The sequence below is a fragment of the Eurytemora carolleeae genome, unplaced genomic scaffold (genome assembly GCF_000591075.1).
Source record: "Eurytemora carolleeae unplaced genomic scaffold, Eaff_2.0 scaffold343, whole genome shotgun sequence".
In the NCBI taxonomy this organism is placed as follows: domain Eukaryota; kingdom Metazoa; phylum Arthropoda; class Copepoda; order Calanoida; family Temoridae; genus Eurytemora; species Eurytemora carolleeae.
In genome coordinates, this window is record NW_019396238.1 from 264,543 (window position 1) to 291,046 (window position 26,504).

The 26,504-nt window shown below is 31.7% G+C and overlaps 2 protein-coding genes and 1 long non-coding RNA gene across 3 annotated transcripts; all 3 read left to right on the forward strand.

Moving 5' to 3' along the window:
- The first annotated feature begins 784 nt into the window (after window positions 1-784).
- On the forward strand, window positions 785-13,557 carry LOC111699052 (uncharacterized). Its single transcript, XM_023469605.1, has 19 exons — window positions 785-921; window positions 1,859-1,945; window positions 2,570-2,743; window positions 2,853-2,971; window positions 3,367-3,523; window positions 4,121-4,248; window positions 4,518-4,776; window positions 5,982-6,068; window positions 6,432-6,551; window positions 7,126-7,190; window positions 7,917-8,015; window positions 8,317-8,379; window positions 8,961-9,074; window positions 9,812-9,927; window positions 10,450-10,570; window positions 10,957-11,142; window positions 11,597-11,731; window positions 12,557-12,620; window positions 13,531-13,557. The coding sequence occupies exons 1-19, from the start codon at window positions 853-855 to the stop codon at window positions 13,555-13,557; spliced, it is 2,190 nt and encodes a 729-aa protein (XP_023325373.1). The 5' UTR covers window positions 785-852.
- Window positions 13,557-17,968, forward strand: LOC111699042 (uncharacterized). The gene is made up of 6 exons (XM_023469593.1): window positions 13,557-13,633; window positions 14,725-14,855; window positions 15,174-15,289; window positions 16,590-16,674; window positions 17,226-17,345; window positions 17,632-17,968. Exons 2-6 carry the CDS (start codon window positions 14,728-14,730, stop codon window positions 17,951-17,953), a joined length of 771 nt encoding a protein of 256 aa, XP_023325361.1. The 5' UTR covers window positions 13,557-13,633; window positions 14,725-14,727; the 3' UTR covers window positions 17,954-17,968.
- A 52-nt stretch (window positions 17,969-18,020) lies between these two features.
- Window positions 18,021-19,465, forward strand: LOC111699045 (uncharacterized). Its single transcript, XR_002764664.1, has 2 exons — window positions 18,021-18,681; window positions 19,170-19,465. It is a non-coding gene; the product is annotated as an uncharacterized LOC111699045 (long non-coding RNA).
- Window positions 19,466-26,504: the final 7,039 nt, after the last annotated feature.

Sequence of the window (26,504 nt, forward strand, 5' to 3'; positions counted from 1 at the left end):
TTGTACAATGTATAGTGTTTGTATTAACTTTAGTTACAAGATAATTTAGTCATTTCTATTGTATGTATACAGTACAGTGTACACTGTACAAAGATATTATGATGTAATATGTGGAAAAGTTAGAAACACAGCGGAGATAAACTTAATTTAAAAGTAGTGTTTGCTAAAAATGAAAGGGGGTATAGGCTTACGGCTAAAAAGAATCGCTTTTGATCGATACTAGTCTTACTTCTATCTGTTGCGTCTATAAGGAGAAAATTGTTAAAAACGACTTATGCTGAAATTGTAGCGTCCATACAACTTCAGAAAGTTGCAATATGCCACTCGTTTTGAAAAATAATCAATTTAATTTCAAACAAATTATTCAGATATTACACATTCGTATATATTCAATATTTCTTAATATATGTTATTTGTTTTATATACAATGCACTTAAAACAACATCTGGCGGCCAACTATTTCGGCGTTTTAAGTGCATTGTATACAAAGCGAATAAAAAATATCATGAAAAATTTTTAACTATATATGAATGCGTCGAAAAATAATCGATGACTATATGTAGTTATATCTTAATGATTTGTTTGAGATTAAATTAATTTTTTTACGATGCAAGTCTTATATTGCAATTTTCTGAATTTGTATGTCGTTTTTAACAATTTTCTCCTTATAGTCGCAAGAGATAAAAGTAAGATTAGTAGAGATCAAAAGCGATTATTTTACACCGAAAGCCTAAACCCCATTTAATTTTTCGAGAACACTCCCTTTAACTTAACATATAAGACGAGAAATAATAGATATATGCTATTTTAGAGGATTGGGTGCAAGAGTGTTATGATGCACAAAATGTAAACATGTACAGCCAATTTTTCCCGTACAATCTTCTCAACCTCAGGCCTGAACTCTTCCTTCAGGCACAGGAGGTAAGCTATTTTATCTAAAAAGAGCTGGGAACTTATGCGTAGATATCTATTATTTTCCAATTTTGATTGATTAACTCAAAATATACAGTTACATGCAGCTGACTGTTAAGTAAATCTCTTTCAAGGTAGATAGGCAGGGCGGTCCGCGTCAATGATCCTTACTATCTCTACCTGTACGTTCTGCGGTCTGATTACACTTTTCTTATCATTCGATTATTTAATGTCATAACTTTAGTCTAAAAGTCGTCTTCGTATTCCAGAGTTTTCTGGTTCTCACTGTCGTTAAGTTTCTTTAAACTCAATAACATACAGCAGACCACAACATTGTTCTTCTTATTTTTGTTTATTAAATATGTGAAAGGGTCAGTCCATTTGAATTCAGCCACTTTAATTACCCCCAGGAGGGATGATAGTTCTCTACCTATGTGCTCAGTTAGCTGTACTGTACATCTACAACTGTTTACTAATATTGATATACTATAGGTATAGGCCAGAATCAACTTATTATAAACAAATATGCAGTACGCTCTCGGTATAGTTTATGCCCTATAAAATTAGTAAAGGATTAGGGTACATTATCACTCTATACACTAAAACCTCGTTGATGCGCCCCTATGGACTGTTATATTTTACAAAAAATAAAGCCCTATTTATTTTCTGTAAGTTAGCAATAAAATCAAGTCAATATCTTTATAAACAACAACGCTATGACTGTTTGAATAGAGAACCCTTCATGGCGAGGCCACATCATCTTGACCTTGGTACTCCATACCATGAGGTCACATGGGGTAACAAATGTCGGATTATGTCATGTCTTCTATAGGTCTATTCCTGTATTTAGTTTGTAAAAAATTGGAGATGGTGCCTACGATGGGGTGGCTGATTTTACAGGGACTGACCCGATAAATAAAAAATATATGACTTGTTGAATGTCCAGGCTGGATTGAGGAGTGGGCTGGTGGGGGACCTCAACGACAACACGGCAGAGGAGGAGGAGGAGGAAGAGGAGGAGATTGATGATGATGTAAGATTAGAATCATTATTAGATAATTCTTAATTGTTCCCCTATTTGAGATACGCAGACCATAATTTTTAAACTCAAGACCACTGTTAACCTATCTTAATGCTAAAAATTGTTTAACACTCTTATGTCAAACAGTCATTCAGGAAAAAGGTTTTCATGAAACTTTGCGTTTTTCAAATATTTTTCGTACATTAATTTGTCCTGATATGAAAATGTGTATTGTGTATTTCAAATATGTTAAAAAATTCCGTTTTACCTCGGAAAATAAGTTATAAATGTTTCCGGAAAGTGTTAAGTTCTCTTTTTTTCCTTTTCTAAGTTAAAAAAGCAATGCAAATTTTAATTTTATTACGAAACCACAATTAAAAAAATGTGTTATCAAAGAAAACAACGTGGATTTCTCAAATTCTCATTCAATCTTTATCAGACTAAGCTTTTATGATTACCATTTTACAAACATAAAGTACAAATCGTAAGACCTCACTTCATTATTGATTTAGTATAGTCACTTCAATTTTGGTGTGTGGGTGTATTCCCTAAAAGCATGATTTGATTTGATTTATTCTCTTAAAATTATACCCACAGTTCCTTAAACGGTTGGTGTTTTTATTAAAAACATTTTAGGAGACTGGTGTGGAGGCCCCGGAGGAAGATCCTGAGGCATTGGAGGCTGACCTCAACACCTCGGAGGCCGGTGTCGAAGCCCCGGAGGCCAGTCCCCGACGTGTAAGGATCAGTGACGTCAGCAAGAAACCAAAACTGTACACAGACAATCTTAACGAAATGTGTCTAGTCAAGGAATAAGAGAGAAAGTTTTTGAAAAAAAACGAAAAATATTATAAAAAGTTTTTGAAAATTTAAAGATTTTTTGAGGATTTCTATTAAAAAAAAACTTTAACTTTTCTAGTGTAAAATCTGCGAAAGAACCCTTTCCCATGGCTCTTTGCGAGATCATTTGCTGAGAGCGCATAATAAGAAAAGACAAGAGTTTGTTACTTATGAATATGCAAAGCTCACTTACTACAGGTATGCAAGCTTCATCATAATAATGATAATAGTGATAAAAATAATAATTATAATGATGAAAATAGTGATAATAATGATGATAATAATAGTAGTGAAATTATTGATAATAATGATAATAATGATAATAATGATAATAATGATAAAATGATAAAAATGTTAAAAATGATAATAATGACAATGACAATGATGATGACAATAACAATGACATTACAATGACAATGATAAAGATATAAGACCTGCAATGGTCAAAGATATAGATTAGAATAATGACATTAAGAATGTGAATGACAATGACAATGCCAATGACAATGACAATATTAATCTAGATGTAAGACCTTTAATGCTCAAGGATAAGGATGAGAATAATGACAATGACAATTACAATATTGCTCTAGATGTAAGATCTGTAATGCTGAGACCCTATTCACCCACGCTGCTGTAAGTCAACATGTCAGAGTCTACCATAACCTAACCTTCTCCCAGTACAAGATCAATTTTAACGGGTTCACCGGGGAGATTGATAAACCCAGTAAATGTTTAGCTGATGCCAAGGAATGTTCTTCTTGAACAAATATTTTCATATATTTCCCATCCTTAAAGGGACTGTGGTGGTAATTTTAAGTAACCCTTTATTTAAACCATACGTTATCTTAATCTGATCAATAATGATGAAGATATCATCCTTTTCTTTGCTGAAAAAGTGTTTTATTCTTATAATTCTTCAATTGTTGTTGCGCCTTGTGTAAGTCACAATAAAAAACAACCAGTTTTCAAACAGAAAAACTTGAATATTTAACTTATACTAAATCTAACAAGCTTTGTGAATCGAACGACAGATTTGTTTCTCTTTAAATGCAGGGTTACTAAAAGTTACGTCTACAGTCCCTTTAAAGAGATGTCTTTAATTCTCTCGAAATAATTTGATTATTTTCCCTTATCTCAAAAAGTCTTTTTTGCTAATGATGTTTTAATCATTTGATAATTTTCACATTTGATGGTTGATTTTGTACTATTATTATTTCTAGAATTATCACCATCAAATTGAAAGATATTAAGATTTGAACATTTGATTTTGAGGAGAGAGTTCTCTTCTTTTATAAATTGAGTCAAAAAATAAACTAGTGTTTTTTTAAGAACATATTGTATCAGGTTCCTACAGTGCATTCGTCCAATAATTCCGTCGTTAAAGAGATCTCGTTCGATAACTCGTTACTAGCTGAGCACTCCTTAGATACCTTTCTTCCTAAATCCAACTCATTACTCGAGCATTTACTTAGGAATATACCAATACAAGAATATAGATTTTAAGGATCAGGAAAGCAAAAAATTAACCTTTATAAAACAAAATATCAACCTTGAAACAAATTTTTAATAATTTAATCAATTTAAAACATTTAAATTTTTTTACATATTTTAAAACCTTTTCTCTTTTAGTCTTAACTTACATTTTGGGAAAATGGCTCTAGGGCAATTGTAATTGTACATTTGTGAAGCTACCATTTGGAAAAATGTTCTCAAGAAATTATTTGATTGGTAACATATGTAGACTTAAAAAAATGGAGAGCACTGCCAGTGATCCCGCCAGTATAGAAGGAGAGGAGGAGGAGGAGGTAGAAGAAGAGGGAGAGGAGGAACAAGAAGATATCTCTCCGATAGAGTTATGTGATGCTAACCTGACTGATGATAACCTAAGGTCTAGAACTGGCGAGGGAGGGGAACGAGGAGATGATGAAGATGGATATAGTGATATTGATTGTGATCCGAACATGTTCTGTGAAATGTCAATGGCGGAATCAAATGAAGAGGTAAGATCCTAGGGAACTGATTTCAGTTATATCTTTTTTCGGTCTTTTTATGCCAATATTTCCTTTCAGGGTCAAAATTTGACATTACAAGAGTAGCAAATTTTCTTAAGTTGTCGTCTTTGCAAGATTTAGGGGCATTACGTTCACAATAACCCTGAGACAGAAGTCCGGTTCAAGCTATGATTTATCTGCGACTTCCTAGCTTTGCTACGATTTTCTATTCGTTTGTCCAAAATCAGAGCAAGATCGAAGCTTAGGTTAGATCTGAAATCGGACCTAAATCATAGCTAAATCACAGCAAATGGGAACATACTATTTCCTATTTTTAGGTATTCACATGGTTTTGGGTACAAATAAGCAGACATTAAAACTACTAAAATTGCAAAACATGAAAATAGAGACCAGAAATAATATGCAATGATGCATAGTTTAGAAAAATGAAAATATTTCTACGATTTAAAAAAAAACTTTTTTAACTTTTAAACAAATAAATTAAAAAAAAAATTCTAAAAAATTCTTTATAGATAAAAAATCTAAATTTTCTTGAAAATATTTGTTTTTATTTTTGAATACTAAAAAAAAAATTTTTTATAACAAAAAATAAACCTTTTTATCATATATTTCCTTTTATAGATTTTTTTATTTCTGTTATTCTCTTTTTATTTTTCATCTTTTATCTCTATCTATCTATCTATCTATGTTTTTATTAGTCTATCCATTTATTTTATTTATCAATCATTTTACAATTTTAAGGCCAAAAATCAAAGACGACTTTTTAAAGGAGTCGAGAAAGAGCAGCTTAGATTGACTTCATAAAACAGATTACTTGTACTTTGACTAGATCTGAAATCATACTAAATTCAACCTCAAAATTTTGACTTATGAATTTTGACATATGACATTTGACGTATGACATTTGACTTATGAATTTTGACTATGATCTGAAATCTAACCTTGTAGCTATGATCTCAAATCATAGTCAGAGTCAAAGCAAGTTACAGCTTGATTAACGAATCGAGCTAGAGCTCTGTCTTTTAATTCAACGTGAAATGCGCGTAACTCCTTTGGGCTTCTGCCTCAGGGTTATTTTAAATGAAAACCCCTTAAATTTTGAAAAAGACGACATCTATTGTTCTATCTGTACTGTTGTTAATCTATGATGAAAACCTTAAAATAGAATGTGCTAAGTAACTTTTTATATGAAGGGATTCATGGAGGATGAAGAGGATTTAGGAAACAATTCTGGAGATTCAAACAGCCTTTCAATCCTCCCTGTTATTCCTTCAGTACAGGTACTGCACGTTTTAAGTCATAATATGAGTTTAAAGTTTATGGATATTAAAAGATTCGCATTTGAAAAAAAGATCTCAAAAACGATGTATTCATAAAAATCTATTAATAAATAAGGTTCAGAGTCCATAAAGAACCACGTTCTGAGCCTCATAATCTTTTAAAATACCGAAAAACTAACTAGAACGCCTGTAATTGACGGCCAATCTAGATACCCATATTAAACTTTTCTTCTACTACGGGATATTTCAATGTATTTTTCCCTAAAGTCAAATTCGTCTTTACTAAAATAAACTTTTCAGAAAGTTTTGGTCTCTGACATTTAACAATTTAAGATGATTTTGTATTCTCTTGTTTTTATCCAGGATGAGAGAGAGGATGGAGAAGTACGGATTGTGACGGATAATCTCAATGAAATGTGTGAATTTGAATGTCTTCTCTGTGGTTTTACTTTGGTTGAGAGTACTCTTTCTAAGCACCTCAAGGAACTAAGCATTTCATTATTTTCTGCAAATAGATTATCAAGTACAATAAGTTGGAACAGAAAAATGGATCAGTTATACATGACGTCATAAGTGTCAAATATAACAAGGAAATCGAAATTTTCTTAAGTCAGTTGACATATTTTCCAAGATTAAATAAAAGTGTAAGAACAGAAACTAAAGAACATATAAATTGCACTTATTTCACTGTAAGAATTTGGTATTTTTTGGCTCAAGGGGGGTTGGGGGGAGTATTTCCAGCTTGAAATACTCTAGCAAGAGTTATGCCTAAAGTTTTAAGATATTTTGGAATAATTTTGTTCTAAATTAGTTTGTATGTAACCAGCCGATTTATAGTGTCAATATAATGGGTTTAACCTTATTATCACATTTTACTTAATGTATTAAAAAAGAGTTATTCAAAATTCTACCTTTGGCGGTTATTTTTGAAGCAGGCTCAACCTTTTTTTCCCTGGAATGATGGTTGACTGGTTATAATTATTATGAACAATAAATGGACAATTATCTTTGTAACACGATTATTTTGTTTTGACCGAATATTAATGCTAAAATGAAGGAGGTTCACCAGGAGAGTAGAAGGGAAGGAATAACTCACAAGTATAAAAGATTAACCTATTACAAGTAAGTTGAACCTATTACAAGTAAGTTGAACCTATAACAATAAGGTAAAACCATTACAACTAAGTTAAACCTATTACATGAAGTTAAACCTATTACAAGTAAGTTAAAACCATTACAAGTAAGTTAAACCTATTACATGAAGTTAAACCTATTACATGAAGTTAAACCTATTACATGAAGGTAAACCTATTACAAGTAAGTTGAACCTATAACAAGTAAGCTAAATCTGTTACAAGTAATTTAAATCTATTACAAGTAAGTTGAATTTATTACAAGTAATTTAAACCTATTACAAGGAAGTGTAACATATTCTGAATAAACTAAACCTATTACAAGTAAGGTAAACCTATTAGAAGTAGGTAAAACCTATTACAAGTATGTTAAACCTGCAAAATTAAGTTAAATCTATTACAAGTAGTTTAAACCTTTTACAAGGCAGTTTAACTTATTCTGAATGAACTAAACCTATTACAAGTAAGGTAAACCTATTAGAAGTAAGTAAAACCTATTACAAATAAGTTAAACCGGCTAAATTAAGTTAAATCTATTAGAAGTAATTTAAACCTATTACTAGGAAGTGTAACATATTCTAAGTAAATTAAACCTATGACAAGTAAGGTAAATTTAACTTAATATAACGAGTTTCTTGATATATTTCCCCCCAACAAAACTAAAAAATAATTTTTCCTTTTTTATCTTTTTGTTATTTTAATTTTATTATTTCAGGTGCAAAATCTGTTCTAAAGAGATTACTTTCTACTTTGCCGCGCTACGGGAACACATGGTGACGCGGCATAATATGAAAATGCCGGAATATCGTGCAAGGAAAACAAACAATGATATTTTCACTTTTTTATCATTATTTTATTTTCAAAATTTGCAAATTAGATTTTTTTTGTTAAATATTTGTCAATTATCTGTTATTCGAAATTGTAGAGTGTAGATTTTACAATCTTGATTTAGATGATCAGTCGAATAACCCGATTTTTGGGGTGGTTGGGGGCTTAAATATTTGAGTTGTTAATATTGAATAATGTAATGGGCAATTTTTGCGGCACTTTATGTTCTAGAATATTACCTTAGTTAAATTTATAATAGTGATATTATTGCAAGTTTGTTTCTTCAGGTTTAAAGCATTCAGCAATCAACATATTGTAACGGATAATATTAATGAGATGTGTCTATGCAGGAACCGTTTATAATAGTGATACATGAAAAATAATTATCATACAGTGATAACCAGAAAACTCTGGAATAGGAAATCGCCTTTTAAACTCGAGTTTAGACTTTAAATGATCTACACAGAAATTGTGCAATGTATCCAGACCCATTTCACTTAATAAGTGGTTTAATAACTTACTAGTAAATCTATTTGCTTTGTAGCAACATCAAATTCACCTCAGTATTGCACTAATGTCGTTTTCCTATTCTACAGTTTTCTGGTTTTTACTGTATTAGAATAAGTTTGTTGGCTGATATTAGAGGTCACAGGCATACTATCTAATTAACTATCTAACTTATGTAACCAAGGACCAAATTTTTAAAATAGGGAGAAGAAGTACGCCTGGTTGAAGCTGAAAAAGAAGTGGTTAATTTCATTTTACCAGTTCAACTACTCCTAACATTTATTAAATCTGGGACCAAGTCTGTTTCTTCATTAACAGCTGGTTAAAATTTTTAATATTTAAAAAACACGGCAACAAATTAATTCAAAACTTGAGATTTTCATCTCTCCTGAGTAATATATAAACTGAATAAACGGTATTGTAGATGTAATATTTGTGAGCAGACGTTTCTGCATCACAAGGTGAAGAAACACATGAAGTACAAGCATAACACCAACATGAAGAACCTCTACACCTTCATCAGGCAAACCTACTACAGGTCAGAGTCCCCACTGTTTGTGTTCTTTGTTAGGGCTTTAAGCCAGTTTGTTTCCGACTTGCGTTACATTTCTTTGCTCAGAAAGGAAATATTGACGCCACATTTTATAAGATACCGTGTCCGTTGGGCATGTCTGATTCACAACGATATCATATTTACCTTTATCTAGGTAAAATTGACAGTTCTCCCTTATTTAGAATTTTTTTTCAATTTTGGTTTATTCTTTATTTGCTTCTTGCAGATTTATGTTATCGGAAATAAAGAATTTTCTCCAAAATCAACACATTTCTTGTAAAAAGCAAAACAATATCTTTCTCACTGTTTCTCAAATAGAAGTGAGAAGGGTACCATTGTGAATTGAGCATTCAACTCTTTAATTGAGTGTTTACTTAGAATAGATCGACAGTCCGGTCCCTTCTAAAGCGATAACTTTGGACAGCTTTTATTTCTTATGATTTAATTTGATTTAATTGGACAGCTCATGAACATTGTGCATTAAACATTACATACATACCTGTTTTTTGCATACAAATGTTTACGACTATTTGCAAAATAGTAAAGAGTGAACAGCCTTAGAAGTCTGATTTGATATAATTTGATTGCTGGAGTGTTTCAGAAACGTTTAAAATCAATAATATAAAAATTAATTTAATCAAATTATGATAATTGAAAATATTTATGGTGTCGTTCTCTATTTTTGCCCTCCACCTCCAAACATCCAACTGATTTATTTTTAGGTGCAAGATATGTTTGTCAGAAGTCCTATTTAGTCTGGACAGCATCAGAAATCATCTTTGGAACCATCATACTCTCTCCATGCAGGATTATAAGAACTCATGTCAGGCTTTCACAGGTGGGACCATTAAGCGGTTTATAAAAAATAAGAGTATGTTAATATAGTGTGTAGATGATTTTATATTACTGGACTTTTCTAGCAAGAATTTTAGCTATTTAATGTTGCTTTTAAGCCGTTTTTTCCTTCGCACATCAAACAACTGAAACATTCCGCTTTTTTGTGGTTTAGAAAATCTTATACAAATTTTCAAAAATCGTAAAAAAATCCGGGCCAAAATTTTTGTCATTTTCATTTTCCCAACATTTCATTAATTTATTTTCCAACTCAAAAAATATTTATTTTGAGTGGAGTGCTTAAACATTTCCCATGCTCGTTAACTTAATTTAAAATAACTAATTATACTAACCTACCCTGTTTTTTTTATTGCTTTTTCATTCTTTGAAGTCGATTAACTTATTTAAAATGTTTTCTCAATGAGTTAAAAGTACTCCCCTCCAGTCCCCACACACACATGCACGCACACAAAAAATTTAAAAATGGTGTGTTACATAAAAAACACAAACAATAAGTTAAATCTAGGTTGTGAGGTAGAGGAGAATAGTTCTAACACCAGTGAAACTCCTTCCAATAATTCCTCCGCCAGTAGTTCCGCCCCTGCCTCCGCCTCATCCACCCTCAACAATGCTCTAGACATGTCCAGGTTCGCACATTTCGAATATCTTCCATTTTTTTTACTTTTTCATACCCATTTGTTCTTTTTTTTAGCATTTTCACTAAATTTTTAAATATTTGAATGTAAACTTTCGCTTATCTTGGTTTTTCCTTTTCTCAAATTAATTAATAATATCACCCCAACTTCATCTTATTTCTAAATTAGTCAATAATTTAATTTAATTTTTAACTTAATATTGTCTAACTAGATATGCAACTTTAGCTCCCATTTATCGTTATTTCCGACCTCGGGTCCCGCACTATCATTTTGTGCACGCAGAAAATCCAAAATTCTATAATAATTCTTCGCGTATATTGAGCGTTAAAGCTTGGAGGTAACCCAATATGCTCTGAAAGTAACCATTTATTGTTTAGGGTTCTGCCTCCCCTGCCCAGGTTAAAGAATTTTTCCCACCTGGTGAACCATGAGAACCAGTTCCTGCCCTTTATACCTGGCTACCCCGGTTCCCTAAACCCGGCGCTCAACACCTTCAACATTAGTAAAGAACAGATAGCGTATTTTCTCATGGCAAACTCAAAAACATTCTCAGATAAACTCAGGTTAGGGATATTTGCTTATTGAATGATTACGCATTGATTTTAACCACTAAGATCAAGCCAATGGAATCCAATATTTTACTCTGTCCAATATAACTGTCAATTGTCTAATAACCAACAAGGACCTTAGGACAGCCATGTCTTGCCTAATGGTTGTTTAGACGTTCAGATTAAAGAATAAAAAACGAATGTGGTAAAAGCGCAAAATGAATTTAAATGCCCCCCCGTGTTACTATTTTTTGTTAAGTCGTCTTAGAATCCTGAAAAAATTGATGCTTTTATTACAAGTTTCTCGAGAATTTTTGCAACAGTTTCGAAAAACTATCACTTTATACTACCCCATGAATGTCTTTTACTACAGTAACTACAGTACTTGACATATGAACAAACATCTTGTTGCACATTTTATCTCGTGTTATGCTTATATTTTCTCCTTTTTAAGATTTATTTCATTTAGTGAGATGAGCTTGTGTAAATGCAAGATTTGTGATGAGGAAGTATTGCATCATCTTCTGAAGAAACACATGAAGAGCAAGCATAGTTGTAATCTAACCAAGTCCCAGTATGAATACGTTCGGGAAACTTATTACAGGTAATACATGTAACATTAGCTGATGTGCCCGGCGTTGCCTTGGAATTTTAAAAAGCCTTTGTGACCGCCAGGGTGAGGGAGGTAACCCCCGGACGCTATGAGCCTCCGCTAGGCAGACACGAGCATCCCAGATTTGCTAGGCAGACCGAGCCTTCACTATGCAGACCAAGCTTCCGCTATGCAGTAAACGAGCACAGCTTTTTTAAAATCTTAGTTTTTGTGTGTAATGAAAAATTTAACAATTTTTTTTGACGTAGTGGCATAAAATTTTTACTCAAGATTAAAGTTATTTATTTATTGTCATGATTAGAAACATTGCCTACCCAACTTGTCAACTTGTATAGAAATGGTGGTGGAAACCTACCCTTACCCGGGATGGGGTTCGTAATATGTAAATGTACAATTTACATGTAGAAAAGTTAGATTTTAGTCGGGAAAGAATTTTTTTTTGAAAATCTATTAACAAAATATTTTTAGTGAATTTTAATTTTGTTTTGATAAGTTTGATTCATTTCGTTTCTATATTCTATTTAATACCTGATTAATTCATTTAGATAAATTTTTAAATATTCACGATTCATGAAATTTGAAAAGGGCTACAAATGATAATTGGTTAAGAGATGGCAAATTTTACCCCCTTTTATAAAGATTTTTACCTAAAATTCAAATTATTTCACATATTTTCCATTTTTGTAAAGAGAAATTTATCAAGGGAAAATAGATGAAAATGAAATGCCAAGAAAACATACAACCCCGAATTCGTATAATCATTTCTGCTAAAATTTGGATAAATTTAAAATTTATTTTAAACTGTTGTTAATTCAGATGTAAGATTTGTGACTCAGCACTTTTGTTCAGTTTTGAGAGTATCCGCCGTCATGTTTACCAGGTATTATAAATAGTTTAAAAAAAAGATTTTATTCAAACGTTTTTAGAAAACGTATTAACGGATTTCGAAAAATGTGAGTGGTGCGCGGCATTCTTAGATAGTTGCGCAAGCGACAAGAGAAATAATCAAATTCAAAACATATTAAAAAATATTATAAAATATAAACTATATACAAATGTGCCGAAAGATAATCGATGACTATAGGTTGTAATATCTAAATGATTTGTTTGAAATTAAATTGATTTTTTACGGTCTAAGTCCTATGTTGCAATTTTCTCAATTTGTATGGGCTCTAAGTAATTCTGTATGAGACGTCTTTAACAATTTTCTCCTTATAGACGCAACAAATAGAAGTAAGACTAGTAGCGATCAAAAAGCGCTTTTTTTCGCATTAAGCCTATACCCCCTTTCATTTTTCGCGAACAGTCCCTTTAAAGGGATTGTTTACTTATTTACAATGCTTGGAAGTTTTCCAACAAAAGTCAATGTATTCATATTTACATTTTTTAGACCAAGCGTAAAGTATTTTTTTTGGTACTATATATTTAAATATACATATACATTTATTACATATGTAATATATATATAAATAATAACAGACAGACAGACAAGCCAAATTTATATATAGATATTGATAGATGGATACACATGAGATACCAATTTTTGGACCTAAAAAATTCGCTCAGAGCCACACTCATTAATCATTGATGTTTCTCTTTAAATAACCGCGGGGTTTTGGTTTAAAACACCTTTTGTGATTTTTTTTATTATTTTTCTTATTTTTATTTTGAAAATCAAATAGTGAAAATTAAACCTATTGGAGGTAAACATACTCATTAGCTCTTGAGTTTAAAGGAGTATAGAGCTAAACATGCTAGATATTAATCTACTTTAGTTTAATGTGATCTAGGCACATAAGCTGAGTTTGAAGGAGTAAACATGCTGCTTTTGAGGAGGAAACTTCTCCTGAAGGGATTCCGGAACAAGAGAAAATATTCTCAGATGATCCAAAGGTAATCCTATGACAATGATCCAAAGGTAATTCTATGATCCAAAGGTAATTCTATGATCCAAAGGTAAATCTATGATCCAAAAGTAATCCTATGATCTAAAGGTAATTCCATGATCCAAAGGTAATTCTATGATCCAAAGGTAATCCTTTGATCCAAAGGTAATTCTATGATCCAAAGGTAATTCTATGATCCAAAGGTAATCCTATGATCCAAAGGTAATTCTATGATCCAAAGGTAATTCAATGATCCAAAGGTAATTCTATGATCCAAAGGTAATTCTATGATCAAAAGGTAATTCTATGATCCTAAGGTAATTCTATTATCCAGAGGTAATTCTATGATCCAAAGGTAATTCTATGATCCAAAGGTAATTCTATGATCCAGAGGTAATTTTGGAAACATAAAGGAACTGAAGAATCAAATTCAAATGAAAATCCCTTAGTAGAGTATCATATCTGTTTCAAAACGGTTCCTATTCAACCTTTTTCTGATGAGTAAGATATCCCTATTGTGCTAGCTGAAATTTTATTATATTTATCCGTGGTTACACTTGTGAATTAGTTAAGGCATTCGATAATGTTTTTGTGGTAGTAGGCCATCCCTGAAAGTCTGATTTGATTTGATTTATGTTGTTAAGACAATGAAGAAAAAAGAACATTGATAGACAACGATATTACTCAGATAGTGGTTTAAAGTGGACGTTGTGAATCGAACATGAAACTATGTCTAGTGGCAGTCCTTGCAAAATCCAAATGTCGTTTCTTGGTATTTGTGTAGCACTGATTTTTGTATTTGTTTTTATTAATTCTCAATTGATTTCAAAATGCGTATTCTGTTATAAATTCCGATCCTAATTCCGTTCTTAATCCCGATCCTAATCCCGTTCTTAATTCTGATCCTAATCCCGTTCTTAATTCTGATCCTAATCCCGTTCTTAATTCTGATCCTAATCCCGTTCTTAATTCTAATCTTGAAATTGATCACAATAAATGCATAATCAAAATCATTATCATAACCATGTTCCTCATTCAGATCACTACCTTAACCCTGATCCTTCTATGTTTATTATTAAGTAAAATGACTTTGTACAGGATATGTGTATATGCGCGTGTAAGGTGTGTGGAGATGAACATCTTCATCATCTTATCATGAAACACATCAGGAAGAAGCATGGTGTCAGCAGCAAGGATAATTACCAGTTCACTAAACTTATATATTACAAGTAAGGATAAAAGTTCATTCAACTAATATATATATGTATTATGTATGCACAGATATAAAGATGTATAAACAGATTGAAAGAAGTATAAACATATTAACAGATTGAAAGGTGTATAAACAGATTAAATGACGTATAAACAGATATTAAGAAGTATAATCAGATATAAATATGTATAAACAGATTGACAGATGTATTAACAGATGGCACTGAACCCCCCCCCCCCTTGAAAATCATAGTCCAGGGAGAGGGTAGCCTCCATATTCCTCCTGTATACGCGCCTGGATTTTAAAGATATATTTTTATATCGTTACTGTTAAGGTGTAAAGTTTGCGAGACTGATTTCCCGTTTTCAATGTTAAACATTAGCAATCATCTCATTCAAAACCATAAACTTACCATGACGGAGTATAAGAGACAATATCCAGCTTTCTCAGGTACAGTCCCTTTAATAGATAAATATATAATATCCAGCTTTCTCAGGTACAGTCCCTTTAATAGATAAATATATAATATCCAGCTTTCTCAGGTTCAGTCCCTTTAATAGATAAATATATAATATCCAGCTTTCTCAGGTACAGTCCCTTTAATAGATAAATATATAATATCCAGCTTTCTCAGGTACAGTCCCTTTAATAGATAAATATATAATATCAGCTTTCTCAGGTTCAAATATCCAGCTTTCTCAGGTACAGTCCCTTCAATAGATAAATATATAACATCCAGCTTTCTCAGGTTCAGTCCCTTTAATAGATAAATATATAATATCCAGCTTTCTCAGGTTCAGTCCCTTTAATAGATAAATATATAATATACAGCTTTCTCAGGTACAGTCCCTTTAATAGATAAATATGTAATAGCCAGCTTTCTCAGGTTCAGTCCCTTTAATAGATAAACATATAATATCCAGCTTTCTCAGGTTCAGTCCCTTTAATAGATAAATATAAAATATCCAGCTTTCTCAGGTTCAGTCCCTTTTATAGATAAATATAAAATATCCAGCTTTCTCAGGTTCAGTCACTTTAATGGATAAATATATAATATCCAGCTTTCTCAGGTTCAGTCCCTTTAATAGATAAATATATAATATCCAGCTTTCTCAGGTTCAGTCCCTTTAATAGATAATATCCAGCTTTCTCAGGTTCAGTCCCTTTAATAGATAAATATATAATATCCAGCTTTCTCAGGTTCAGTCCCTTTAATAGATAAATATATAACATCCGGCTTTCTCAGGTACATTCCCTTTAATAGATAAATATATAATATCCAGCTTTCTCGGGTACAGTCCCTTTAATAGATAAATATATGATATCCAGCTTTCAAAGGTTCAGTCCCTTTAATAGATAAATATATAATATCCAGCTTTCTCAGGTACAGTCCCTTTAATAGATAAATATATAATATCCAGCTTTCTCAGGTTCAATCCCTTTAATAGATAAATATATAATATCCAGCTTTTTCAGGTTCAGTCCCTTTAATAGATAAATATAAAATATCCAGCTTTCTCAGGTTCAGTCCCTTTATAATAAATTTTTCAATTTAAATGTTGGACTTGTATACTCTATATATTTGACATTTATGATCTGTTTTTAGAATTATAATTATTAATTCCGTTTACTTCTGAGGGGGACAAATCACTTTATTATCTGTGTAAGCATTGGCATTATTCTTTTCAATATTTGGTATCTCTCACATTACTTGATTAATGAAACAATCCCTTTAATCCTGTTTTTCAAGGTGTAGAAATGCTGCCCCCGCCCCCCAAGGAGGAGGAAAGAGAGAAAATTTTCACTGATAATCTTGATGAAAGATGCATCTGCAGGTTAATTAGAAATTTATGTTAATACTTCTCCTCAGTAGAAATTCTTTACTCTTTGTTAATTCTACTCTGTATTAGAAATTCTTAATTCTATGTTAAGTCTTCCCTACATTGGAAATTCTTTTCTCTTTATTAATTCTACTCTACTTTACAAATTCTCAATTCTATGTTAATTCTGCCCTACATTGGAATTTCTTTACTCTTTGTTAATTCCGCTCTACATTAGAAATTCTTAATTCTATGTTAATTCTTCCCTACATTGGAAATTCATTCCCTTTGTTAATTCTACTCTACATTAGAAATTCTTAATTCTATGTTAATTCTTCCCTACATTGGAATTTCTTTACTCTTTGTTAATTCCGCTCTACATTAGAAATTCTTAATTCTATGTTAATTCTTCCCTACATTGGAAATTCTTTACCCTTTGTTAATTCTACTCTACATTAGAAATGCTTAATTTTATGTTAATTCTGTACTAGACTCTACTTGTTACGCTATGAATGGAGATGTACATTGAATTTTGTTTACAGTCCCTTTAATCTGTCTGAAATCAGGTGTAATGTATGCGGGAAGGAGATGTATCAGGATAGATTAGGAAAACACTCAGAGTTGAATCACAAGTCTAAACCTGGGAGTGGAGGAAGGAATGAGTTTGTGCTCAAGACCTATCACAGGTATATACATTATTTTATTAAAGAACATATCAACATGAGAATATGTTAAATATATCTTTTTTTTTAAAGAAGAAATTAACTAACGGTTGTTATATACACATATCCCTACTAACCCGAAAACCTAAAAAATACCAAAGTGTATGTGTGAATCTGAACTACTGTCTAATATAAAAATATTGTTCAGGTGCCGGGTGTGTGAATCTGAACTATTGTTAAATATAAAAATATTGTTCAGGTGCCGGGTGTGTGAATCTGAACTATTGTTTAATATAAAAATATTGTTCAGGTGCCGGGTGTGTGAATCTGAACTACTGTTTAACCTGCAGGGTATACGAAAACATGTCCGTAGAGCACACAATATGTCCATGGACGAATACAAGGTTACATATTCACCCTTCACTGGGGGGAAGGGGATCAGGAAGGGTCGCCCCTCTAAGAAGAAGACCCTGAAGGAGTTGAAGTTGAAGAAGAAGAGGAAGGCGGAGGAGGGGGAGAGGTATATGTTCCATGCTATGGATGATAATGAGCTAGAGAACAAGGCAGGGGTATATATTTTTTATGATAAATCACTCCTCCCCTCCACCCTTACTCGAATGAGTATTAAATAACGAAAAAGATGTACAAACTTGCCTGTTATTGTTTTCCCCCAGAGTATTGAAAATTAGTTTAACAAACAAACAGACAGACAAGCCAAGTTTATATATAGATCAAGATCGGTCTGACCAATTGAGAGTTATATTCATCCCCAACATTTTTTGATATTATAGATCCGATTTACTGTTCAGCTTGGTTCAGTTGAACATAAAAATAACACAGTTAACAGTTACCAATTCAGGGTTCGCGGATTTTTAAGTGGTACCATGGGAGTTTTTAAAAAAATTTAAACAATATTCCAAAATATTTCTAAAAATTCCATGCATAATACATGCATTGGAAAAAATAATTGTTTTGATAAAGATTACTCTAATCACACTTTTTAACTCACCCAGGCCTGTATATCGGTGGCTGGGAAAAAAACGTAAAAAAGTTATAAAATTTCTCCAAAAAAAAAATTGTATTAAAATGAAGATAAAATTTGCATATCGAAACTTTATAAATTTAGTTTATTTATTTTAGAATTTATGGTTAACACCAGTAACCCCGTTAAAAATTTACAAAATTTCAGTCTTGCAATAAATATCCCAGTGCAATGTGCTTATGCACACATCTTCCTCGTTTGATTAAATGTAATTATTTGAACCGTCCCTTATACTGGTTTGTTTGAAATTGTACATTGCTTTAGAATTATATTCCACACACTTTTCACCCCATTGATTACTTTGATGGGACTGTTCACGTGATTTAAATTGACTCTCCATTTGTCGAATTACAGTTGTACCCTTTAAACATTTTCTGCTTTTCGACAACTGGGTTATCCCTTTTTCTCTCTGAAACACGAGTGCATGAGAACTGTGGGATGTACAGGATTACCCATCAAAGGATGATACTGTAAAGACGACAGTAAACTCTTAAAATGTGACGATTCCAAGGTTAAATTAAGTATTCTGCCTTAGATAAAATAATTTAATGGCTTATATAAATATTTGGCAAAGAAGCATACAAGTTTACAGTAGCAGGGAATCCTGAATATAAGGAAACAGACAGTATAAATCCGTACAATCGTATCTGAAGTCTCATTCTTTGTGGGTAACCCTGTTTGATGTATACACTCTTCCCAGCACTCTATTTTCATTTTATAAAAAGTCAGCTTATATCAGCCGTCTATGATCAAGCAAAAGGTACCATTATTTTTGTTCCGACAAATGGCAGGGCCCTTAAAATAAGTCTTTACTCCCTATATTAAATCCTTAACTGCACCACTAATTTCAATGAAGTCCTCAATATTGAAGTTAACAACAGTTATTTTTTTAATCAAGTCAAAAATACTTACGTTAACTGCAGGAATACTTCAATTAAGTCTTAATGACTGACTTTAATTGCTGCACTTACTTTAATAAGGTCTTTAATATTGAAGTTATTACTTGAATGAAGTCCTCGATGATAAATTTAACCCCAGTTACTTCTATAAGGTTGGATAAACTAAGCTTAATAGATTTGAATAAAGATTGTATCATATTGTTTCTAATCGTTTGGTTCACCAAAGAATTCAGGGATTTTGAACACCCTTAATCCAACTCAAATCCATATGTGATTTACAACCAAGTAAACTTGTCAACCATTGTAGTCAAAGAATTTTAACAAAATTTTTAGTTTTTTCAATTTCAAGTCGTAGATAAATTTACACAATTAATATCAATCTACAGTTTCTCCATTTATACAAGATTCACAACAGTACTCGCATAACCTTTTCTAATCAATAGTTTGGAAGCTTTTGTAGGTTGTTCACTGTGTGCAGTTTGATTCCAACCATTTTTCCTTAAAAAAACCACAGTTGAAAATAATCAATTTTTCCAAGTACTAATAATAGTTATCTCAACTCTTGATTAGACAAAGCAGTTCAGAGCCCGCGATTTAAAAAATTCGGGAAATACGGCTCGGGTATAAGCTGTCGTTGGACCTTATTTACGGCTTGAGCTTTCAAATTAAAGCTGCTCATATTTTCAACAGAGTTGAATTCAAAAAACCGGTTTATTTGGTGGATTTTCATGGTAGGAATTGGCGCATTGCCAGTTTTCATGAGAACAAGACGCAACATTTAGCCTTATTCTCCACTAATATAAAACCAATCAAGGTCGGTTTTATTTTCATTGGGCCGAATATCTTGCAGCTGTCAATCACGTGACACAAGCTGTCGTTAGAGTTGGGTCGAAGATTGGGTCTTAAAGTTGGGTTTAAGGAATTACGACTCGAGTCGAAGCTTTTAAATCGCGGGCTCAGGGAACCGTTGCGAATCGTGAATGCCACCCTATAAATAAAGAGTCCGCAGTCCCTTCTAAATTTTTGATTTAACTCCACAGGAGACTTTATTTTAAATCATTAATCTGTACAGAGATCAATATTACAAGAGGGCTTTTTTATATTTTAAGTTGAACAAAATAGATTACTATAAGTACAATAGGTGGCAACAGAGAAATGGACCAATTATACACGATGTCACAAGTGATAATCTTGTTTCGGCTGGAGGGGGGGGGGGGTCCCTGGGATCCCTCCTGACGTTTTTGAAGATAACTCGATAAGTATTAGTCTGAGGCTGTTTAAATATTTTTACTTTTCTAACTATCACATGTCCCTCACTTCAGACTTGAAGTGGGGCTTTTATACCAACCAACTGCCTGAATGCCTAACTTTTCCTTTATTCGACTGAATCTATATTTGAACCCACTTCCTGTCATTGGATTTCGACTTTGTATAGCTCTTCGGAATGTTTGGAGAGCCTTGAACGAAGGGAAGCAGATTGGACAATTTTGCATAGATTTTGCACAGATGCCTTTAAAGAGAATTTGCACATTTTCAGTTTTTCTTGAATACAAATTTAGTTTTAAAAATTTTGCAAATATTTTTGCATATTTGAGTTCGCCGTGGCAAGGTCTCATCAAAAATTTATAATTTACCATATTTCGCGCACTTTTTTCTTCTTCACATGATTTGCTCAACAACTTGATATTGCATTAAATATTTGAAATTTTTTAAGTTTGCAAATTTTTTTAGTAGATTATTTAAGTAGAGCTCAAGGGCTTTCCAAAAATGTATTAATTTTTGTAGATTTGTATCACATTTAAAGAAATAAAGGGGGACCCCCCCCCCCCCCCCCCCCCNTGAGAGTGTACAAATTTTGCGTTGCCATCTATTGTACTAGAATCTATTTAAATTGTACTATTGTTGTACTTAGGAAGACTGTTTTTGTAATTTTAATTTTAGTGTTTTTAAATTGTGTTCAAATTATTTTCAAATGTAATGTAACCATTTTTTACTCAATGGTGAAATATGTAAGCTTCCAGAAAAGATTTTATTTAATATTGTTTAATTTTAACGAATAACAGGGTTTTTTTGATTTTAAGATGTGTTTTTCCTTTGATAAAGGGAAAGAAATGAGATAAAACTATTTAAAAAAGAATTTACCAACCAAGTACTTCGAACGAATTAAAAGTAAATTTGTATTGCAAAAAATCTTGTAAATTGTAAATATAGATTTAACTATAATTAGAACTTTTAATAATTAATTTTACCCCAACTTTAATTTCTTCAAAATTTTATGCATGTACTCCTTAAATCTAGCTGTACTGCTGTATATAATAGAGCACTGTTAGTTGTACCATGGTTATACTCAGTACACTTTAATATGTACAAAATACATTGCGCACTTTTTGCTGTACAGTGTATATTATACATATATGTACAAGAAAAATCCCTTTAAATTATGTACAGATGTTGCACACATGCATTTTAGTACACTCATGTTAATGATTATAATAATAAATCAATTGTAATTAAGATATTCTAATTAATTACTTGTTAATGATTAATAATAAATTTTCAGATAAAATGTTAGAAGAGATATGCCTGAAATAGTAAACTGCAGGAAAAGTATGTAATACTAAACAAGTTATCATTAGGGTGCTCCTAAAAAATGTATTCTCTATTTTTCCCGTTCGTACGTCCTCTGAACTTTTATATAGCAATAAATCAGATGTATATTTTAGCTTTATGCAAGAACTGTAAAATAAAAATAACGTGATGTTTGGATTTCACCCCATGTTTCCGTCAAATTTTCAAGAAACACTGCCCGCTAATTTCCCTGTTCCAGGGGAACTATAAATTGGTAAATTTTTTCCCCTAAACTGAAACTTCCCAAATACCTGAATTGTACCTTTAAAATATGGCCAATAATGCTTTTTTTTAAGATTTAGATATTTATTTATGTATCGAGGTTATATTACAAAATTTGTTTATATGGATTTCCCCTAAACTAATATTTTTATTTATTATAATATATTCTAATATATGAAAATACATAAAATAAGCTAAAAGAAAGTTAAACATTTTCTAAAGGGTTTCATTTTATGAGCAAATATCAAGATAGAGTTAACAGCTTCAGGGCAAAAGAAATCTGCGGCCTGAGTTAAAGAATACATCAAGACTTCCGTCAAGCATTTATGGAAACGGAATGAGAGTTAGAGAGTATTTTAAAAATCCAGTAACTTGAGGGTTTTGAAGATTGAATTATCCTTGTTCGTTTAGCTCTTGTATCAAAATCTTTATAAATTCAAATATTATTTATTTGAAAATAATTTTGATTGTGTAAAAAAATATTATTTTTTATTCTTGAGAATTTTTTTTAATTAGAATTTTTTTCTCAGCCCGCACAAATGACATTTTAATATTGTTAAAAATAACTTTTAATCAAAACCCATTTCTTTTCTATTTAAAAAAGGGGTTAGTTTATTTTTAGGTCCGGGCAGTATGTATGTATGTTACAAAATACCGGGCATGTGTCGGTATTGAGGAACGGAGCACTTGTTAGTCAGGTGGGGACTAAAATCACACAACCACGTAAAGTAGTCTTGGATATGAAGATTTCAAAGGTTAGAACTCTTTTCTTGCCAAAATCCTGATTGGTTTTTGCGTTTTAGTTCAGAGGGATTTTTTATATAAACTTTGAAAAAAAGTTTCTGTTTAGGAAGAAATTCTGCGACCGAACATTTTTCGGAAGTAAAGTATTTTAACTCCTTAAAGGGACTATTGTCGTAATTTTAGGTGATCTTTCATTCATAGCGGTCCAGTTCAGATTCACAACGGTACCCATTAAACATTTTCCTGATAAATATGGAAGATATTGTCGTTTTCCTAGGTTAGAAAAATGATAGTTAATTCATATGTTTATGTTTTCCTGCAGTAAAAATGCGCTAGTCACTTCTGTAGAGAAACTACAATTGCAAATAATCAGTTTTTAAAGTTTTAACATTGATATCTAATTCATACTTTATCAGTCTAAGTACATAATATAGTTCTGAATCGGAAATTAACATTTTTCTTAAAGGGTCACTTACAGTCGATCCCTTTAAATATCGAAATGTACATTTTGATCTTCTGCAGCATTGTATAATCTAAAATGTATTGATATCGAAAAAAGTAGGTTAAAAAGTCAACAAAGCATGAGCGCAGAGATGAGATTTTAAAAGCTTAAACTTGAGTAAAACCCGGTCTTTTCGTCTGCTTAGACCCAAGTAAAGCTCAAGTCAAGACCCGGGTTTTGAATGGCCTTGAGTTTAGTAAAAACCAACCATCTTGGGTTTTTTTCTTTTCAAGGCTCGAGTCTTCAGCAGCTGATGATCGTAAATTTCGTTAAATCTTTTATATTTGTACATTTAATATGTAGGGAATTATTTGTGGTATCAAATTTTATTAAATATATAAAATAAACATGCTATGAAAATAATGCATCTACGTAAAGTTCAAATTTTCGAAATTTACATCTCCTTGTCACAGTTGATCTGACGGCATTCTGTCTGCTACAGAGAGAAAGCATGCTTAACAATCTCTCTTTGGTCGAATCAGAACCAATCTTGACTTGGGTTCTATCTAAGCCCGAGTTTGGGTTTTTACTCAGGTTTAAGCTTTTAAAATTTCATCTCTGTTGTCATCTCTAGAGTTTCATCATTTGTGTGTAACCACGTTAAACTAAGAAATTCCACGTAAGATTGAAAACGTTTAAGATGTTTTTTATCAGAACTCCTCTTATTGAAGATCTTTTGAGGAGATCAAAAATGTTTTGAGTTCATAATATGTTACCGAGTAAATTTGCTTTTCTTACAGTTTTTCGTAAGTCAGAACTAGAGGAACAACGGGGTCACAAAGTCCTAACAATGATGTCAATTGAATTTACCTTTTCCTCCTGGTTGGTTTGCAGTATAACCCTGAACTTGAAATATTTGCACAAATACTGGCAATGACAGATTTTACTGCGGGGAATGAAGTCTAAATCTCCATTCAAACATCCTTAAATTTCTAGCGCTTCTCACACATTTTGCACAAAAAAAATCTTATATGACGTCAGGAGTATTCAGAGTTGTTAAAAATATCTTATATGACGTCAGGAGTATTCAGAGTTGTTAAAAAATATCTTATATGACGTCAGGAGTATTCAAAGTTGTTAAAAAAAACTGTCTCCTAAAAATGTTCACAACAAAATTCTTTAATAACTTTATTAAATCAGATCTCTCCTTTAACTCAAAAAAGGTCTTTGGCTTGTTTCTCTTAATAAAAACTTTACTCCAGTGATCTGGGACTTTCATATCGATGCCAGCATAATGAAATTATCTGAACGGAAAAAGAATTTGATTTCTTTCCTCATTCCATTAAAAGTTTTTTATTTTTGCAACATTCGGAAATTGCGCGAAAAAATATTATGAAATCCGCAAACTTTTTTGTTTTTGTTTTATACTGTGCAAAGAGAAGATGCTCACAGATAAAGCCACAGTTAAAAGTTAAAATATAAGATGGGCGCGAGGCGCCCTAAATGCCTAGTGTGTTTATAAATGCCTTGTAAAAAATCTTATTTTGTTCTTTTTCTAAAATTTGTCTCTGTTTTGAGAGACTCGTCGAGCTTGTTTTTCCATGGTTGAAGGAGGTTTAAGTGTTAAACAAAATAGATTAGATTTTCCAGATCAAATATCTTCATTTTTATAAAATAAGAATTAAGAAATTTGCTGGAAAAAAACTAGTTTATAAAAACTGTTTGATAAAAATGGCATCTGTATTTTGTGCATTGGAGACCATACACCGGCAGTGATTTTTATTTTTTTTTGTATTTTTAGTCAACAAGCCTTTGCTTTCAAACTTGTTTTTACTTATTGAATAAAAATGTTTTACTTCATACTTTATTATTGAGATAAACGTTTAAATTTCATACATTTTAAAGGTTATTTATGCTTTTTTATATATTGTCATACAGCCGGAAGTCATAACTTTTGTGTTGTGAATCTTAAGATTGAACTCCATGTTATGCAGGCCTAGGGATTAATTTAATTACTCTTTAATAGCCTTTGGTGGTCATACCCCGCAGGGATAAGTTTAATTAAAGGATTAAACATTTATGTTCTAACGTGTTAATATAGCAAAAGATGTGTTTTTAGTAAAGTCATTTTCATTCAGCAAAAAAGTGTGTTTTTAGGTTAGTTAAGATTTCTGTTAAAATTGAAAATAAGTAAGTGATAAATACAATATAAAAACTTTAGTTGATTTTACAGTTATTTCACTGTAGAGCAAAAACAATAAATTGTAACTGACAGATTGTTCAGTTACATCTACTGGGATATACTGAATTTAAGTTCAGGGGTTTAAATGTAAAGATAGATCGCTTTTATTACTTTATATGATAATATAAAGTGAAACTAACAGATTGTGCAGTCAAATTGCATCTACTGGGGAATATAGAATTCAAGGTCAGGGGTTAAATGTATAGATGGACATCGTTGTTTATAACAAAGTGTTTTTTTACTTCTAAGGGTGCATTTGCGATATTTTCTAGATTACCAAATTAAAGATATTTCATAAATAAGACATCTCATAGATATGGCAATTTATGGGTAGAACATGGCTACAATTTTTATATCGTAAAAATAACAGTTTATAATTTATAAAAAAGATAATTTTGGAGAAAGGAAATAAGAAAAATTAATGAAAATTAATGAAATGTCCTTTCTAATGAGCTGTCCTGTCTAATGACAGGAAATTTCATATACAGTGTCCTGTCTAATGGACAGGAAATGTCATGTCCATTTATCTATTTGCTTGTAAATTACAATTTTAAAATTTCGAGGTCACCTTAAAAAAATGAATAAATAAATAGCAAATAAACGTGTCCATCTCTAGTTATATGTTACACAAAGCGTGCGTCCTGAAAAGCTTGAACAATTTTTTTTTGAACAATGCTGTAAACAATTAAAAGTTAAAATCTAAGATGGGTTAGAACATAGTCAGAACAACATATATCTTGTGCGGTTCTTTTCTTTTCTTCTTTTCTTGATATAAGGTTTGGGTGAGGAAGGAAATCAAATGTTTGCCAGCAAATAAAGAATTGAAATCAATACGGGGTCGTTAAATGTTAGATAGGATCCAGTAATGGGCTCCAAACCTTCACAAACATTATATATTTTCTAGGAGAAACTTTAGTGCTAGCACAGGAGGGATATCATTGTCAAGTACACAAGGAGGGGGGGG

What these genes read in the sequence shown, in the direction of transcription:
- LOC111699052 (XM_023469605.1), top strand. Translation starts at nt 853, where the DNA reads ATGTACAGCCAATTTTTCCCGTACAATCTTCTCAACCTCAGGCCTGAA. An exon ending in TCTTCCTTCAGGCACAGGAG is followed by an intron (nt 922 to 1,858) that starts GTAAGCTATTTT and finishes TTGAATGTCCAG; the next exon opens with GCTGGATTGAGGAGTGGGCT. An exon ending in AAAAGATTAACCTATTACAA is followed by an intron (nt 7,191 to 7,916) that starts GTAAGTTGAACC and finishes TTATTATTTCAG; the next exon opens with GTGCAAAATCTGTTCTAAAG.
- LOC111699042 (XM_023469593.1), top strand. Translation starts at nt 14,728, where the DNA reads ATGTGTATATGCGCGTGTAAGGTGTGTGGAGATGAACATCTTCATCAT. An exon ending in ACTAAACTTATATATTACAA is followed by an intron (nt 14,856 to 15,173) that starts GTAAGGATAAAA and finishes GTTACTGTTAAG; the next exon opens with GTGTAAAGTTTGCGAGACTG. An exon ending in ACAATATCCAGCTTTCTCAG is followed by an intron (nt 15,290 to 16,589) that starts GTACAGTCCCTT and finishes CTGTTTTTCAAG; the next exon opens with GTGTAGAAATGCTGCCCCCG.